Genomic DNA, 18,666 nt, shown 5'->3' with positions numbered 1-18,666 from the left:
AAAACTTTACAGCTGGAACACAGTTCCCATTTTGCATTTGATTCTGAAAGGGAGTCCCAGGCAAACACAGGTTTTTGTTTTACCTCTGGGTCTTCCTAGGTGTCCTTTGGCTGCATGCACATTGCTTTTGTTCTCCACTTGCTGGTTTAAGTATGTACTTAAACCAGCTTTGCTTCACTTCTATTTTCCTACAACTCAAAATCAAGTATTTATTTGAATTAGAGCAGAAAAATACTGAATAGAATGAAGCACTGCTTTTCCCCTGTCAAATATGGTGAGGTCACAGGTAGTGATAGCGATGACAATGATTAATGCCTTGCACTTTTCACTTAGAGACCTTCAGAAACCTATGAGCAAACATTTTCTGAAATTTGCAAGTGAGCAGAGAGGGGAGGTGGCTCACCCAGGACGGTCTGCAGTCTGATTCCTGCTCCCCTTCTCAATCTCACAGATTCTGCTTCAGTGAATGGTTCTGGAGCTGTTCATGTTTCAAATTAAACCAAAGTCCACTGAAGAGGGAAAATTAGGCATTTTACATACATGATGTGCACAAATTATTATTCATTTTTTAACAGGGTTTTTCCATCGCTTTGTCATGCACAATGTAATATGGTTAACTTACCAGAAAGCATTGTTATTCATTCCCTAATTCTCTAGGCAACTGCTGCCACTTGCTCACCGTTTCCTCGCTGCTCTCTGGGAATTGGCGGGCCTTCAGGCTCCGGTTAGAGTGGTTCAGGTTCCCAGGAGATCTGCAGAGGCTCCGCCTCACTCCTGGTGTCTTCCAGGGCTCACCCCTTGGGAAGAGTCTAAAAAAAATGAAAGAATTCACATACCTGGATTTAGTTTGCAAGTACCTTTAAATGGATCCTTTTGTAAACACACACCAAAAAAAAAAAAAAAAAGAAAGAAAATCTCTTGCTATTTAGTAATATTTCCCCACAGCATTACATGTACACTTTTCATTAAAAACACTATCTGATTATTCCCATTTCATTCTCTCTTGCTTCCAATTAACTGCTCATCGATTAGTATATAGCAAGCACTTGATAATTAACCAAAGGAAAAAAAATCCAAAACAAAATCACCAGAATGCCTTGCGGCTGCTAGTATGGACCTTCTTCCCCAAGTTTACCCGCTGCATGATGATGGAAGCAAAGCAGCCTAGTAAATGGAAGGAAAGAATGACGGCAGACTCATAAATGAGAGAAAACGCCTAGTAATCATTATTAACACAGGTACTGGGAATCATTACCAGTGTCTTTCCCAGCAATTCTTTTATTCTCATACTCTATAAATATACTTCAAACTACATTCCAGCTGGGACACTGGATCCAACAAGCTGTCTAAAACGTTATACTTTGCCCTTTTATGGCATCATCTACCCTCCAGTTAGCAGCCCATTAATCAGATGTAGTGTGTGTGTGTGTGTGTGTGTGTGTGTGTGTGTGTGTGTGTGTGTATGAGAGAGAGAGAGAGGCTGGTTTTCAGCTTTCGTGGTGTGGTTCTGGTTTTCCTTCATTTAGCAACATTTGCTGAGCACTTTCTATATTTAAATTATGAGCTTGTCCTTACTAGGGGTTGGATATCAGTAGGAAACACATTCAAAGTCCAAAAAACACTGGGCCTACCATTAAGCATGACATAATCTACTTGACCTTTAACATTGAGTTCAGGCATCACTTCCTCCAGGAAGCCTGCCCTGCACTCCCCATTTGGAACGAATGACATTCTTTTGCTACCACCTGTGATTCCACTTAGCAGATAGCTTATTGCAATGATCTCTTACGGGTTTCCATCCTCATTGGACTGGGAATATTAATTGTCTCTTTGATTTTCTAGTGCACAGAGTCTGGTCCATAACGAGTATTTAACAACTATTTGGAGAATTGAATGAATGTCCTAACACATATTGACAGTCATACCCACCGTCATCCCATTGCCTTGAAGAGCCTGGGCTAGAGACTCCACTCATCCTGGCTCTGGCCTCTTTCTCCTCATCCACCGTCCCCACCCTGCCCTCTGTTTGGCACCAGGCTGACTTGAGCAGACCTGCACTTCCTGGCGACTCTGGATGGTTTCCTCTTCCCCTCATCAACGCCCCCTCATCTTCTGTCACATTCTCAGTCAGGGGGCTGTTCTTTGCTGGTTGGAAAAAGGGAATCAGATAAGAGAATCGATATTAATGGGGGTTAATGTTACCTCTAGCAACAACAGTGTTTTCACATTTGCAACAATATTTTCTGGACAGCATCTCCGCCCTGTGCTTCTTGAACTGGGCACAGGAGCTCCCCGGCCATGCAGAGGTGTGCAGGGACACTATGTGCCTTGGGTTGGTTAACAGTGCACAACCTGAAGGTCTAGGAGAGTAGTTCTGTGTGAAGACAAAGGCGTATATCTTAGGAGTTGAATATCAAGTTTTCATAAAATTACAAGTTAGAACAAGACCTTGAAGGCCCCAGGATTCCAGATGGTACAAGTGTATTTCCACTGGTGTTGGGATAAATAAGTTCAGGGGAGACTTGGGAAGCACGAATGGTGCTCACTTCAGGCTACAGATGGGGCCTTCCAATCATGTATTGAAGACTGGTACCCACGCGTTCAGAACAGGCAGGGCCAGTGCTGCGGGCTGGTCACAGCAATCCAGGTGGGCGCAGCAGGTTCTTAGGTAAGTGTGTCATTCCCAGGTCCACCATTTACCCTGCCAGATGGCATCGTCCACGTAGCTGTCCATCCAACCAACATCTACTATCAGCCCATCACTGCCCGAGGTGCAGGGAGAATGAGTGAACAAGTGAGGCAGTTTGTTCTCAAGGAGCTCACAACCTGGCAGGGAAAATGTGTGAAAAGGAGAGCCGTATTACTGAGCAGATTATTAGAAGAGTAGTAAGTGTTCTGGAAGAAAGCACAGTGACCCGGATGCTGGGGGAGCAGTTGTTTGTCACCATATTCTTCCTAGAAGAGTCCCTGCCACACTGGGGTGGCATTTATTTTTACTTTCAGTCCTCAAAATTAATTTTTAGAATAAAGGTGTATCCTCCAGCCCCCCCACCCAAGGGATTCTGAATATTTTGCATCTTTGGAAAGAATGAGGTACAATGTAGAAATTTATTATGAAAAATTTCTGGGAGTGTAGGTATATATAAATTATGAAGGTTCATTTGATACTTCAAAGATATTTTTAATTATTTTCTTCTCCATAGTTGTAATCTACATTTTGAAAATTAAGTAAAATAAATCATAATATTGGTACTCACTTTACTAAATCTGTACTCCACAATATCATTTTTAGAATAAAAATTTGAGCTTCTTTTCTCCCCCCAAAACTATTTCCTCTCTCCCTCTTTCCCTCCCTCCCTCCTTCCCTTCCCCCCTTCCTTTCCTCTTAGCAAATATTTTGGAAAGCCTCACTGAGCTCCAACAGGATAATACATAGTGGTAAGAAAGCCAACAAAAATCACCTAAACCTATTAAAATACCTTTCAGGAAGGAATTGACCAGACATCAGTACAACTTGTCAGGAAAGGCCTCTTCCATCAAGCAAGGCTCCTTGTCCTGAGCCATGACAAAAGAACAGATGTCACCCCTCACACAGCCGCCCTCCACGTAATTATCCTCTGCACACTGCTGAAGACCTTACCTTCTTTCAAGACTCATGAAAGAACCCTTCCAATTAATAGAACATACATTCTTAAGCTCCCATAGGAAATTCCAGATAAACTTCTGTAGCTCCAGTGCTACTAGAAAAATTCTCTGGTGCCAAGATTTAGCCACAGGAGGATTCTCCTCTCTCTCAAGGCAGGTAAACACCCTCTGGCGCTTGTCAGGAGGTCTTCAGTACTGTGGTTGTATTTGAAGGATTATGAATACCTTAACTTCTCTCCTGGAACCGCCTGGTTCTCTGTACTCTTGTCTTTGCCAGGACCAACACGGAGCCACACGCATCCTTTGCTCCGGTCTGCACCCTGACGCCCTAACGCATGGGAGGCCCTGCAGCTACTCTGCCCAGCGGGGCGCCCTGAGGAAGTGTGAGCAGAGGGTGAGCCACAGTGAGAGTGGCCGAACAGAACCGTTTTGTCACCTTTACAATGTCTGAGCTCTGTCAGGTTGCTCCTCCAGTGGGCTTACTTGATTTTAAAAAAGTAAAAACAGCTGGTGTGTCTCGGTGGATTGAGCGCAGGTCTGCGAACCAGAGGATTGTGGTTTGATTCCCAGTCAGGGCACATGCCTGGGTTGCAGGCCAGTTCCCAGCAGGAGTTGCACTAGAGGCAACCATACATTGATGTCTCTCTCCCTCTCTCCTTCCCCTCTAAAGATAAATTAAAAAATCTTAAAAAAAAAAAGTAAAAACAAACAGTTGATTAGAGTCTCCCTCCACAGCGCAGCAATGCCAGACGCTAGCTATCCTAAGGGAACAGGGCGAGGACTTAGCTCATGACCAGGTTACCAAAGACAAAGACCATTTCACCAACACTTACCACTCAGGTTCCTCTGAAGATACTTTAATTTAGCTTAATGGGAGAAATCTCTGGTCAGAGAATTCAACTTCCTCACCCCAGACTTTCTTAACTTGTGAGGAGGGAGAGAAGCTTCCTGGGAGGGCTGGCTTCCTTGCCTGGACCGGTCTGCCTTAGGGAAAGCTCTTGACAGCACATTAGCTTCTTGGGAGAAAACACCCCCAAATGCCTCTGATTTCTCCAACTTTATAGCGACTCTTCCTTTTATTCTGAAGCCCTACTCTGCATTTCGGAGCAGCTCCAGCATGCTGCATTGTGGAAGAGGGCTTGTGAGTTAACACAAATCCTTAGTTTCCTTCCCTTCACAGAAGAGAATCCACAATGAACTCAACTGACGAATGAAAGGCTATGTTTTGATTTGAAGAGACTATTTTTTTTTTTCAAAAAAGGAATCTCTGTTTAGAACAGGTTGTTATGACTTCTTCTGATTTTTCAGAATGACCAAGCCAAAAGGCAAAAATCCTCTGGAGAGTATTTGCAAGTTATCAAAAGTAGTGGGGTGTGAAGATTAAACACAAAATTGTCTTTGCAAATATCTAGAATGTGTTAATAAATTGCCCAGTCATACTAACTGTATTAATACCCAAAACAAAACCATAAAGACTTGATTAGCCAGAAAATCCTGTTTTACTTAGAAAAAGATATTGGAAACCCTTTGTAAAGTACAAAGGTTATTTCAGCAAGAAAACTGTCCTCCTTGCATGAATCCAGATGACACTGGTGATCTTAGAATCGCGGGGTCTTAGATCTGTAGGAACCTATGGTAAATCTCATCCAGCTCCCTCACTTCTACAGACGAAACCTGAAAGTGAGAGATGCCAGGTGGCTGTCCAAGGTCATGCAGCTGAACGAGGGCAAAGCCAGGCCTGGAGACTTAGCCCAGTCTACCCACTCCCCCTGCTAGCGCACCAGGCTGTTTCCCTGCTTAGCAACTGCATTACAGAGGTGGAGGGACACTGGGAAACACATGTGCTGACTCCGGGACAAGAAAGGCTCTCCGGTAATGTCTCATTCTCCTTGTAATTGTCTTTTTCTCCTACAAGTGGGACACAGAAAATTCCAGTTAGAGAAAACGTCTGATAAATTAAAATGTTAAGGTATGCCTACTCATACGTTAACAGTCCTCTGAATTAGCTAGACAATAGCCTAGTTCTTCCCAGGAAGAAAAGAAAAAACACTCCAGGTGCCCTGAATGTTCCTGTCGTTTGGAGATTGTTGCACAATAGTTCAATGTCCCAGGTGACTCCTTTGCACCTGGTGTGGAACAGATATGTCACTATCAGAGTACCTTCCACGTTTAAACAAATGAACAAAAAAAATTCAAATGTAAAATGTTCTCTTTTTAATTACTAAATTAAGAAAGTTAAACAATTTAAAAATGTAAACTCACAAATAAATCATAACAGAAAAAGTAATTAAGACTTCAGAGTTGCTACTCAGTATTAAAAACTCAATAGAAATAGGCTTTTTGATTTGTTGTTAAACATGTAATTCAAGGTTGGTACAAACAGCAACTAAAAATGTAATACTTTTTTCTTTTTTGTGCATCCCCATGAAATGTCAAGTAGTGCATAGTTATTCCACTGGAGAATTCTTGGACATATAGAAAGTCAATTCATTAGCAGTACAGGACATTTAAAACACTTATTTTACAATGGGAAATGTACAACCCCCACCCTCATCTTCCCCATAAGTTTTAGTTGCATGAGAAAGTTTAGCAGGTTGCCATGACTACAATGCTATGGGTTTTAGACCATTTAAATGTGGTTACAAGATTTATTAAATTAAAAAGTTTGAAACATTTCAGCATTCATATTTTTGTACAAGAAGTTTGTGTGGTATCCATCTTCCAGTTCCCCTGGTAGTAGTGCCCATTTGCTGGCTTAAAAATGCTCACTTTGAAGTTTCAAGAACAAACTGTGGTAGGTCGAAGCAAATACTGGAAACAGAACTCGTGAATTCAGTTCCGGGGGCCGTTGAAAAGAGTCACTGTAACAGCCATCTACAGGTACGGACATGAACCAAAAAGAGCAATCCAAATTACAAAAAGAAAATCATGCTCTGAAAAAGCCAAAAATGAGGCCACTGGTTTTTCAGAATAACACCAGTGCTTTTATATGCCGATTTTGCAGTAAAATCCTCACTCTGGGTCCTGAAGCTTCGTGGCCCAGGCCGGGCATGGTCTCCATGTTAGCACCCACATGGTGTATGTACAGGGACGTATATATTATGTGTATTCATATTTATAAAAAAGGAAAAAAAACAAACACCTGTCCTGATTGGTTTTTGTTAAAACATGAAAAAAAATTTTATTGTTTTAGACAAAGAGGCCACTTTTGGAAAATAATACTTTTTTTTTTTAGTTGAATCAGGTAAAGACAGAGTTAAAATCACATAGGATTTGCATTTTTAAAAAAGGAAAGCATTAGGATTGTTGGCACTGGAGTAACTATTTACACGGAACAGAGGTTTGGCCTTTTACGCAACAAGGATACAATGCATTTTCCAAAGTCTGAGAAATAACAAGGTTCTGTCTTGTATGCTTCACAGAGGAGGTTCGGATCTGGGGACAAGTGAGGGCCATGGAAGTTCGTCAGCTTCAGAGTCACATGCAATCTGATCCTGGGCTGTTCCCGCTGCCCCGGAGCAGCTGGCTACAGAATTGAAAGCTAATGGGGAGGGGGCGGAGGCCTCTGGGACAAGGCCTCTCTCTGCTGACCCGCGTCTTACAGGTTTTCACCAGGCTGGTACTGGGGCTCTGTGGCTGTGAAGTAGTCTTCTAGGAAGCCCTGCAAGTACTCGAAAGTGGGCCGTTCTTCCGGGTCCTTCTTCCAGCAGTGGATCATGAGCTCGTGCAGAGAGATGGGGCAGTCCTGTGGACAGGGCATCCTGTAGCCGCGCTCCACCTGCTCCAGCACCTCCCGGTTGTTCATGCCTGTAAAGACAGGGGCGGTGAGAGTGGGCGCCTGCCGGCCGCCAAGCCCCGCATCTCCCCTTTCTCGGATTTTAAGTCTGTGTGTTAAACCATGTTGAGGGATCCAGGGTGGAAACCTGCCTTTAACAGCACGCCGCACCACTCAGGAATAAAAAAGGAACGCACTACTGATATACACAAAACCCAGATGATGACTCTCAAAAGCATTATAAGTGAAAGAAGCCAGACACAAAAGGTAACATACTGAATGATCTCATTTATATGAAATTCTAGAAAAGGCAAAACTACAGTGATAGAAAGCAGATCAGTGGTTGCCAGGGGAGAGGGGGAGGGGGACGCCTGCTGAGGGGCCGCAGGGGCACTGAGGGGTGACGGGGATGTTTTCCATCAGGGGTCAGCAACTAGTCCTGTAAAGGCCAGATAGTAAATATTTTAGGCTTCGTGGGCTGCACGCAATCTCCATTGCATATTCTTCTTTTCTAACTCTTCAAAAACGTACAGAACAAAAACAGGGCGGTGCTGGACTTGGTCCCCAGGCAGCAGTCTCTCCTGTATCCCATATGTGGTCGTGTGACTGCTTATGTTTGTCAAAACTCACTGGATTCTTAAAATTGTTGAATTCTATTGTATGTAAATTACACTTCAATCAAGATGACAAGGAAATATGAATGAAGCAGATTAAAAAAATCCATGGAATGAAAAACACACTGCTCCTTGTTTATAGCATCTACAAGCTCCATTAATAAACTCCAAAAATTAGCCTTCCTCCTGCCGGGGGCTCTCGGTGCCCTGCTGTCCAGCATCTGCCGTCGTGCCACCGTGGCCGGGGGCTGTCTGGCCCAGTGACCCCGAGGCTTGGTGACTCTGAGGTGGAGACAAGGCGTCTCCAGGGCCTGTGTTTACTGATGATATTGGACAGGCCATCGATCATGTGGGACCTCTGCGACCCTCTGAGGGAGCTGCCTCATGCTGAAACATCAGGCCGTGCGGCACGAACTGGAGGCGACCCGAGAGACGGCTCGCTCTGTGACAGTGCAGCCGCCCCACACGCTGGCCTTCTTGACAGAACAGGAAACACACTTGGGGTGAGGCGCATGTCCTGACCCTGTTTCCAGTCAGCGCCAGGCACTATTCTCCGGTTTTCCTTCCGAGCCATATCACGTTCTGCCATCGCTTGCCAAGCCCTTGTATGTTTTGCCTGCTCCTTGGCCCTAAGCCTGTTGTTATCTGGAATCCTCCCCAACTTCTAACCTGGTTAGTTTATAAAAGCAAGAACCCAGTTTTAAGCTGTACAGAAACTAGATTTCTTTCCCTGTCTCTCAGGGGCACAGCCAGTAAGACACAGCATATGTGTGTAGCAGCTCCTTTTAGTTGGGGAGGGGGCCGTGGCCCCAGCTAGAACCCTGCAAGCCTGTTCAGAGGAGTGGGGCCCAGAGCACAACCCTGTCTCCCTGGGCAGGGGACACCCAGACTTTGGGATCTGCTGCCAATCCTTTGTTCTGTTGTTGCTTTTGGAGCTGGGTTTATCTTGGCTCCTGTGGCTGTCAGCCACGGCCGTCAGTCTCATGCCTGTGCAAATCCTGCCAGGACGCTTTCCTACTCTCTGCCACTCTAACTTCTTGCGGTGATAAGATCCACATATTATTCCCACTATGTTGAACTAGGCCTTCCCTCTCATTTTGGGACGATTGTTATTTTAGTGAGAGGTTCAGTGAATGAGTCTGGTCCCCTGCCCCCACATCACGCATGACTTTACAGGTGCTCTCTTCAGTTGGATGTCTGGTCAGCTCTGTGGCTAATTAGCTTAATTAGCTCCAACTGCTGGAAACTCATTTTGAAAACTCAGGATGGGGCGGGGAACTGGAGCAAGGGGAGGAACCCGGCGCTGCCAGGAGAACGTCCTGTAGTGCTCCGGCCGAACAGGGTTAGGGAGGGGTCCAGCGATTCCTCAGCCACAGTCCACAAATCGGACAAGCTCTGAAAACCAAAAGTGCTGGTTACTAACTCACTCGGCAGCAAAACTGGTCTGAACTGACCTCATTTGGACATAAAACCTGACCCAGTGCGAGGCCATTTACTGTTCCTATTTACTCATACATATTGCTGCAGAAGGAAGAATGTATTGGAGTGCAGAGTGCTGCTCTAGACAGTTATATAATGTATGGTCTACACACTGTATGGTCTTTAAAAAGAAGTCTCATTCTGGGAGCACATGCGGTCCCAAGGGTCTTAGCTGGGAAGTCCTGGCAAGAGTGACAGCAGCCACCACACTCCGGCCAGCCCAGAAAGATTAGGGAGAGAGTATCACCACATATCAGGACTGGCATTCTCCAAAGTCTTTCCTTGGTTTCATAATATCCCAGAAGCCACGTGGCCTGAACCCAAACGGATGCCCCTTGTGCCTGCCCTTGCCGGGGGCCTGCAGGAACCGTAGGAAAGACAGCAGAAGGTCTGAACCTCAGACGGTCTGACAACACCCCCACCCCAACACCTTCTGATGCTTTACTCTGGCACCGAGCTGTCCAAAATGGCACTAGAGTTTACCTAATCAGTCTCCTGTTGTTCTGTGGAGCTTATGTGAGTAAATGTTTCATTTCATTAGACAGAACTACTCAAACGGAAAGATTTCACGTATTTTTAAAGAACTCTAAACTCAATCTCCAACACAGAAAGTTTAATTGACCACTTGGGTCAAGCCTATTTTTCCAGTGCTCTGTCCAAGCAACTCAGCCCTCAACTGTAGCATCTCCTGAGGCAGCCTGCTTCCTGGGTGGTCCTCGGGGGTGGGGGGGTGGGTGGGGGGACGCAGGACACTGGCAGCCCCACCCTGTCAGCTCACGGCACATTCCTTTTCATTCCTCAGCTCCTTTCCTTTCTCTTCTCACGCTTTCTCTGCACAGGCCTCTCAAAGTATGGAGATCACATGTAACGAGTTCCATGCACTGGGCCAAAAAGGAATATACTAATGACAGCTTCGCCAGAAAAATGGGGTCTAAGACAATGCCGTTGGCTGAAAACGACACTCTGAATGGGACTATAGCTTGTTTCCAGCCAGCCATCAGGCTGACCTGCGAACCTGGCCCCACAGCCGAGAGGTGCCCACTTACTTAGCAAGGGGTAGGCTAGTTTTTGCTTCACAAACAATAGCCAATTTAAATGGACTGTGTTCATATTTAAAAAACAGTATGAGAATATAGTTATAAGAACCTTGAAAAATCATATTTCAAGAATTTCCTTTTTAGTCAAAATGCATTTTACTCTGTATGCTACTATAAAGGTGAGCCTATCTCATTTCTAAAATTTTAGATGGTTTTATATTTCTGTTACACAGAAAACTGTTATTTTTCTTCCTTTTTAATCCTTACTTGAGGACTTTTTTTTCCCATTGATTTTCAGAGAGAGGAAGAGACCCATCAATCAGGTGTCTCTCACACATGCCCAGACCAGGGCTCATACATGTCTGGACTGGGGACAGAACAAACCCCAAAGCTAGACGTGAGCCCTGACTGGGAATCGAACCTGCAACCTTTCAGTTATGGGATGATGCTCTAGCCAACCGAACCACATCAGCCAGGGCTATTCCCCCTCTTTTAGCCACTTTCCTAGGACATTGGCTTTGCCTGTACCTGGGAGGTAAAGGGCAGGGGCAGGGAAGGAAATATACAAGAGCTTGGGTGCCAGGGTGGTCGGAAGAGTCTTGAGAGGCAAGGCATACGAGGAGGAAAGAATCCTCTTATTGTACCTTTCTAAGTGAAGTGGACAGGGAGGGAGGAGGGTACTTGGGGATGGTTTTTCTTGTTTCTCATTTTCAGTGGGAAGAATCCCAGGGGAGAAATAGGAAAGACAAACTTTAAAACATGATGTATGGGCCCTGACTGGTGTGGCTCAGTTGCTGGGCATTTTCCCACAAAACAAGAGGCTGCCAGTTTGATTCCTGGTCAGGGCACATGCCTGGGTCGTTGGTTCAGTCCCGGTCAGGATGCATGTGGGAGGCAACCGATAGATGTTTGTCTCTCACATCAATTTTTCTCTCCCTCTCTTTTTCCCTCCCTTCCCTGCTCTCTGAAAATAAACAAATAAAGTCTTTAAAAAACCCATGTGTATGGGCATGTTTTTGGGAAGCACTGCCATCAGTGGTCAGGCCTGCAGGCTTCCGAGTGGGAGCTGCAACGCAGGCCATCTCTCCACAAGAGTTTCCCGCCAGCCCCCGGTGTCCGAGCTCAGGAGCTGCCGTTATCACACACTGCGTCCAGGCGAGTCCCTGGCTCCCACCTTCCACGTCAGAGAAGGGGCGAGGGCCTGGCTGCTGGCAAGCACAGACGGCCTGCCAGCCGGACTCCAATGCTGTCCTCCTCTGCCCCCACAGCGGGGCGGGGCGGGCCCTCCTGCTCCCTCACTGCAGCCGGTCAGAAAAGTGGGCTGTTTCCATGGGTCGCTCCCACCAAGCATAGCACAGGGGTGCTTGGTTCACAGAAAACCTGTGTAGTCTTCTGTGCCAGGGTTTGCTATCCAATTCCCTTCCCCTAGATCCTCCATGGTGTCCCTCCTGTCACCATGGATTTTAGGATTTCAAACATGGTCTGATGGCACTGTTTCCAGTCGGTCTGCCCAGAACACTGCAGCTGAGATTCTCCAGCCAAGTGGGCTGTACTCGCTTCCTGCCATTATGCTTCTATCACCCTTTCTTAAATCATTTTGCTGGCTTCCTCTTGGTTTCCGACTTCAGGTCAAGTTTCCAACTCTCACTTTCTGACCCTTACTGTGTCTTGTTGCCAACGGAGTCCATTTTCACGGGTGTGTATTTCTTTCTTTTCTCCCCTTTTGTTTTTCTCTCCCTCTTTTAAACTTTCTTATTCCTCTTCTTTGAGCTACATATTAACTTGGTAGAGCCTTCCCTCTTTTTCTTTTAATTCTTTAGGGAAGAGAATCTCCTCATTTTCACGGGCACGGCCACTTCGCTACTTCCAACTGTATCTCTCACTGTGTCTCTTGGTAGATGACTTGACCTCTCTGGCCTCAGTTTCTCCATTTGTCAACAAAATACCTCAGCATTCATGGTGCTTTCAACTGTTTGAAAAAAAAGTCTCATCTGAAAGAAGAGAGTTTTGCTTTACAGCTTTCCATTTGTGCAGTTTCCTTGTATGGGTCTCAGAGGGCCCATCTCTGCAGTCAAGGATTTTTAACTGTTACCTGTTCAAGTTTGCATCTGGATTTGACTGTGGGTTGCAAGAGCCTGATCTTTGTGCCATGTAAATAGTTGAGCACTTTAACAATGGGAATGATGTTCAGGTTATGAGACACCCAGATGACTTTTGAAAACTGAGCTTTCCATTCAGAGGAAATGACAATCTTTTGTGCAGAAGGCCTTCTGCCAGAGGCCCCCCTGGCTTCCCATGCAGAAGGCCCTTCTGTCTGCAGTCTGCTGAGCAGGGCTGTGCTAGTGCCGGGTGGAAGGAAGTGGGACTAAGGTGATGGAGCTTACTCGGCACGGGTACCTGCTGTCAGAGCTTCACATGCTCTGGTTGTCTTATTGGGTAACAGGCAGGACACTTTACATTAGGTTTTGCTATAGGACCAAAGTACACGTTTTGGGCAGACAGATGCTGTTCAAAGAGTACAGATGAAAATAAAGGACAGACCTTGGGAATGAGAAGGCGCAATCATGACAAGCTTTGTTTCTCTTTTCCTGTCTTACCAGATAACCTCAGGTCAGCTATTTTTTATCAAACTCACTGTATTAATAAGTGCAGGAATGATGCTACTCAGGTACCATAATACACAGAAGTTGTTTAAAGTAGATAATGTGGTATCATAAAGGACTCCTTTGTCCCAGAAAAGGAGACCTGAAAAAGAATATGAGGTGCCCACGAGAAATGCCATGGAAACGCAGCACGGAGAATGAGGAGTGGAATGCAGGACAGAACATGGGACTCAGCAGTGGAAAGCCCCTGCTGGGCTGCTGTCCTCTTCCCTGGCCTCTGCTCCATCCCCTCCTCCTCTCATCAGACACACCGGCCAAGAGAAACCTTGTCAGGGGCGGTGACAACATGATTCCTGGGCATTCCAGGCAGGATTTTCTTTCTGAGGGACCACCATGAGCTGAAAGATAAAGTCTAAAGGGCTGTGGATGGGAGCAGTGAAGGCAAGGGAGAGGACTCTCTGGGCTAGGATTTGAGGTAGTGTCCTGCTTTCCATTCTCTTGGCTGTTGACTCATAACCTCCTTCTACCCAAAGAAAAAAGCTGCTCCTATAGGCATGCTGGGCCCAGCAGGAACAAGGGTGAGGGTGATAATGACAGGCTGCTGAGCACACAGGAATATATACCTATGGTTCAGGACTCTAGAGTATCTGAGTGGGGCAGAGGGAGGGCAAGGGTGGGACTTCTAATTCTTTAAGGAAGGTACTGTGGTTTCACTAATTTCCCTTGCTCCTTCAAGTCATTCTGGAGTGACTAGATGCATTCAAGAAAGTCAGGCAGCTGTCACTTGCTAAAAGATTTGAAAGTGCTTCAAGTACATGATAAATGTGATGTGTTTAAGAGAATGTTCAAGCTTTGCCAGATCCTGCCAAACTCACAAAGCCGCTGTTCAGCTGAGAGCCAGGGCACAGAATGGCTGGGACGTTCTGCCTAGAATGGTGCTGGAACGTTGTGTCTGAACCCACTGCAGGGTCAATTTCCCCAGCAACTTTGAGGACGGAGACTGTCTTATGCCTGGGAAAATACGTGCCGTATTTATATGCGGAGATGATGAAATGGAGTTGAAATAGGCTGAATTAAACAACCTTGTTTCAAAAACCTCACAGGCATGATCCACTTTTTCCCCGTCCCATCTATCCATCCACTCATCCACCCGCCCGCACACTTATACATACTTGTTGAGTCCACTGTGGGGCAGACAGTGTGCTGGGTATGGGGAGCACATAACAGGAGCTCCCTTTCCCTCTAATTGTTCAGAGATACTGGAAAATACACACGCACAGAGGCTTCAAAAGAGTGTACAGGGCATCATGGAAGCAAGCAGAAGGGACAACCCATTCAATCTGGACATGGAGAAGGCTACCTCTAAAGGAGGTGACTGTGTTGGGCCTAGAAGGGTTTTGAGGCAGACAGTAAGGCTGAGGAGAGAGATCAGCATATGCAAGAGAAATCTCTTGGTATGAAGGGTGAGGGTGTGGCAAGAGAAAATCCTAAGTCAGGTCTTGTCACTCTCCCACTCAAAGCCCCTCAAGGACTCCCATATCACTAAAAGTAAAAGTCCTAACAATGACCCGGGAAGCTCTATCTGATCTGACCTGAGGCCTTTCATACCCCTTGCTCCCTCTGCTCCAGCCACACCTGTCACCTTGCAGCTCTTCAGGGCCTTTGTGCTCAAAGATCTCGAAGGAAGGCTTCTCCCACTAATATTTGCCTGGCCTGCACCTTGCTTCCTTCAGGTCTTTTCTCAAATATCACCTTCCCAGTGAGGTCCTCCTTGCTACCCTTTCCCGACACTCTCTATCCTCTTCCTTATTTTTCTCCATGTCTATTACCATTAGCCAACACTGAACATATTAGGCTTATTTACACTTATTATCTGTCTCTTCTGAGAAGAGTAAAAGTTCATGAGGGCAGGAGTTTTTGTCCACTGGTTCATGCTGTACTCTTGGTGCCTGACAGTACTTAGCATATTGTGGGTGCTCAATAAATATTTGTGGAATGACTGCAGAAAGGGTTATTAAGGAGGACTATGCAAAACTAAGGCTTCTGGGGTTTATTTAGAAGGTTAAGGGAAGCTGTGGGTGTTTTTAACTAGGCAAGTAGGATAGCTGAGTCTGTGTTTTCTAGGATAATAACTGGTGGTGGCAATGACAGAATGTTGGTGGGGGCGGAGGTAGTGGGGGCAGGGGAAGTGGGGAGGCTGAAAGCAGGATGTCCGACGAAGACATCACTGCACGAGTAGGTGACAGCCTGACAGGGGGCAGTGGCAGTAGGGGCAAAGAGGAGAAGAAAAACTTGTAGGTGAAATGACAGGTTAAAATGCATAATGCTGATTTTATGCATCAGCACCACAAAATTGCTTTTTTGGTGTGTTTCATTTCTCATACACCACAATCCATCAGTACAAATCAGCTCCAACCTCAGTGCAAAGAATGGCTGTGCACCTTGGCTTACAGAAAAGCAAGCTGGACTGCTGTGCTGAGAATGCATTCAGGTCAGGCTGCTACAGGGAATTTGTAAAACGGAGCTGTTCTTCTCACGCATCCCGACAGCAACCTTCTTGTCTGGTAGGGTGATGTGACTCCTCCCTGTTCATCTCAGTGTCACGTTTCAGTATTTTTTCTTTGGGTTTAAGGCTCTGATTCAATTTGAACTTGTCCTTCTTCCCTTCTAATCCATTCCTTTTATAAAACTTGCTAACTAACCAAGCAATCCAATGTTTTATTGTCTACTTATCCCTTTTGCCCTCATTCACTCACACTTCACATATTACATTCTAAGTTCCTCCTCTGATTCTTACTCTGGACCTTCTTTCATGCTGGGCGAGAATGCCCGGAAAGCTTTGTAAAACCCACTTATACGTCACCGCCTCCTCCCTTGACCTCCATCCTCACCTACCAGACAAAGTACCTTTTCTCTGTGTGAAGGCAACACGAGGCCATTTTCAGGTATGAAAGAACTCAGAAAATGTACCACCACCAACTGTTCTTGGAAAAAAAAAACGACTTGAAAATATACTCTAGCCAACTGCGAAGCTACTGAGTGGAGAGAGGTCAGAAAGGAAGTCCTGATGGACAGGGGCGTGGGCACCAAGCTGGCAGGCAGAAGGACTCGCTGCTGCGAAGCACCCGTCAGCAGCATGCACTGGCTGCTGTGGCCACGCCAACGGCAGCAGGAAGGCGCAGGGGAACGGCCTTCCTTCCACAGTGACACTTGGATGAATCTTAATGAAACTGTCTGTTCCTTAAGAATTGTTATCCTTCATTAAGGTAATAATCCTGTAATTGGAACCCTTCTGTAAAAGCCTCTCCCTGAAGAAGAGTTTACTGTGAGGTTCAGAAGTCCAATTAAATATGATTATAGCTATGTTAAAAAACAAAAACAAGAAGCACCCATGGCGAGGAACAGGCTTGGGGACAATTTTCTGTGGTGAGGGATAGCTTATGTCACTCCCCTGCTGACACAGTTCCCTGGCCACCACTGCCAACCAGCCGGGCCCCTGGGTCTCCCAGGGGCAGTGCATGTGGCCCTCCGGATGGGCTCTGGCCAGCCTTCCCAGCTGCCCCTGCAGGCTTCAGCTCACGGCCTCTTCTCAGACTCATTATCCTGCAGCCCCCAAACTGGCACCATCCACCTGGAACCTTGGCGCCTTCCCACGTGCCCGCCCTCATCTGGGACGTTTTTCCTTCCTTAACTTGAGGAGGGAGCCCTACTTGCCTTCTTTTCCATGAAGCCCCCCAGACACAGCTCCCTCTTCTCTCTGCCACCCTTACAGAACTGGAGTGGCCATCAAAGCCCCCTGCACGTCAGCAGTTGCTCAGCGTCTGTAACTGTGCGTAATAAAGTGGACTCGGTTCTCATTTTGAGCTCCTCTGCCATCTTCAGAGGGTGGCGAGTGAGAGGCCCCTTTCAGTACCTGCTGTATGTAGACACCTGGGCCAGGCACCCCTGCTCCATTTTTAGAACTAAGGTTCAGGCCCCACAGTGGGTACATTCAAGTAATCCATCCCTTGAGGATGATTTCCTCTAATAATAAATCAGTAACAGAAAAGGCTGATTTCTTCCTGGATGTGATGCATATTTTATCTTTCCGACTGTAAGCCCTGTGAGTGCAGGGGCTACACTGATTTGTTTGCTCACTGCTTTGCCTGCAGCACCTAAAACAGTGCCCAGCTGCAGGAAGCTTCTAGTCAATGTTGGCTGGGAATATGAATGTCTTATTTGTACTTATTTCCCAGGCAGAGCAAAATGCCTGGCACAGTTTAAGTTTACTGACGTTATGCTGAATTAACGAACCCTAGTCTGAGCTGTCAGACAAGGCCATTTCCTTTATGTTAAACCCAAACTTGATAAAGAGCCTCCCCCTCAGAAGCACACACCTGCCTCCCTTCTTGGAGGCCCTGCCCCCACCCCTTTGTCTCGGCTTCTGTGTGTCACCCTGAGAAACAAAAAGCAGCTTGTAGCACTGGAAGGAAAGGCTTCGCAGAAATGCAAAACAAAATTAACCTTTTCCTCCCAACTGCACTGAACACACTGGGTGATTATAAAACCTGGGAACTCAGGGAGAAATTAGTGCAAAATTCAACAATTAAAAAAAAAAAAAGAGGTCCCTTCACATCTGCAAAATCCCAAGACCTGCACATTTCCTCTTGAGAGGCAACTCAAAGGCGCCCATGCCGTGCTCCAGGCCCCTCCAGGGTGGCCCTTTCTTCCCAGCTGGCTGGCTACTCCCACTCGTGCACGCGGGGAAGCAGCCGCTGCTGCGGCATCAATAAAGCTGACTTCCACCTGCATCTCTAAACACCCAGTGCTGGTGCTTCAGAAAAAGGGAATTTGTCAGTTTTGACTCTGTGCCAGCCTGGCTCTTCTACGAGATTCAAGGCTACACCAACCCAGAAAGAGAACCTCTTTCCTTCTCTATTTTCTGAAGATGACCAGAAACAATAAAAAATGAACAAAGGGATCACAAATTAATCTGCATTCACGGGCTCCTCTGACTGAAAAGATTCCATTACAAATCCAGGATTTGCAAGAGACCTCAATTCCTCTTTAATCTCCACTATCGTTTCTATCACTGCCTTTTTTTTTTTAAGCTCCTTTCTTAGGCAGAGAATGTGGGGGAGCTGCGCTCTTTCTTCTCTCAGCAGTAACTGGAAAATATGTCCTTAACATTTCAGAAAGCACATCGTCCCTGCACTATAACCACTAAAGCGTGGAGGTGAAATGGCACGAGTGTCCTTTACGTCACCATCTGTCTAAATTAATGAATTTAAGCGTGAATAACCTAAACCTGTGGTTTCTTTGGAGACCATGAATCTGATCCTCAGAAAAATTCCAGGGCCTTAGAATCTTAGTTTCTTTACATTATACTTGCTTTTGCATAGCATATTTTGACTGTTCAGAAATGGGCAGTGAGTGGCCTCTAGATTGTGTTTCGCATGTGCCTCTGCTCTCTCTGGCCATCTGGAGTGGGGCCTGCAAGAGAGAACAGGTCCTGGCATCTGCCTGCCAGCTTC

The 18,666-nt window shown here is 46.1% G+C and overlaps 1 protein-coding gene across 8 annotated transcripts in view; it reads right to left on the bottom strand.

Annotated features, from left to right (window-relative positions):
• Window positions 1-5,846: 5,846 nt before the first annotated feature.
• FYN (FYN proto-oncogene, Src family tyrosine kinase) overlaps window positions 5,847-18,666 on the bottom strand; it is a 203,087-nt gene continuing 190,267 nt past the window's right edge. For all 8 annotated transcript variants that reach the window (XM_053664772.1, XM_053664775.1, XM_053664770.1 and 5 more), the window contains one exon: window positions 5,847-7,452. In XM_053664772.1, coding sequence (XP_053520747.1) covers window positions 7,244-7,452 — 209 coding nt within the window. In that variant the 3' untranslated portion in view covers window positions 5,847-7,243. The remainder of the gene's footprint in view (window positions 7,453-18,666) is intronic.

This window comes from Artibeus jamaicensis, unplaced genomic scaffold (assembly GCF_021234435.1).
Source record: "Artibeus jamaicensis isolate MK-2021 breed Jamaican fruit bat unplaced genomic scaffold, CSHL_Jam_final contig_387, whole genome shotgun sequence".
In the NCBI taxonomy this organism is placed as follows: domain Eukaryota; kingdom Metazoa; phylum Chordata; class Mammalia; order Chiroptera; family Phyllostomidae; genus Artibeus; species Artibeus jamaicensis.
This window is presented reverse-complemented; position numbering and strand designations above follow the sequence as displayed.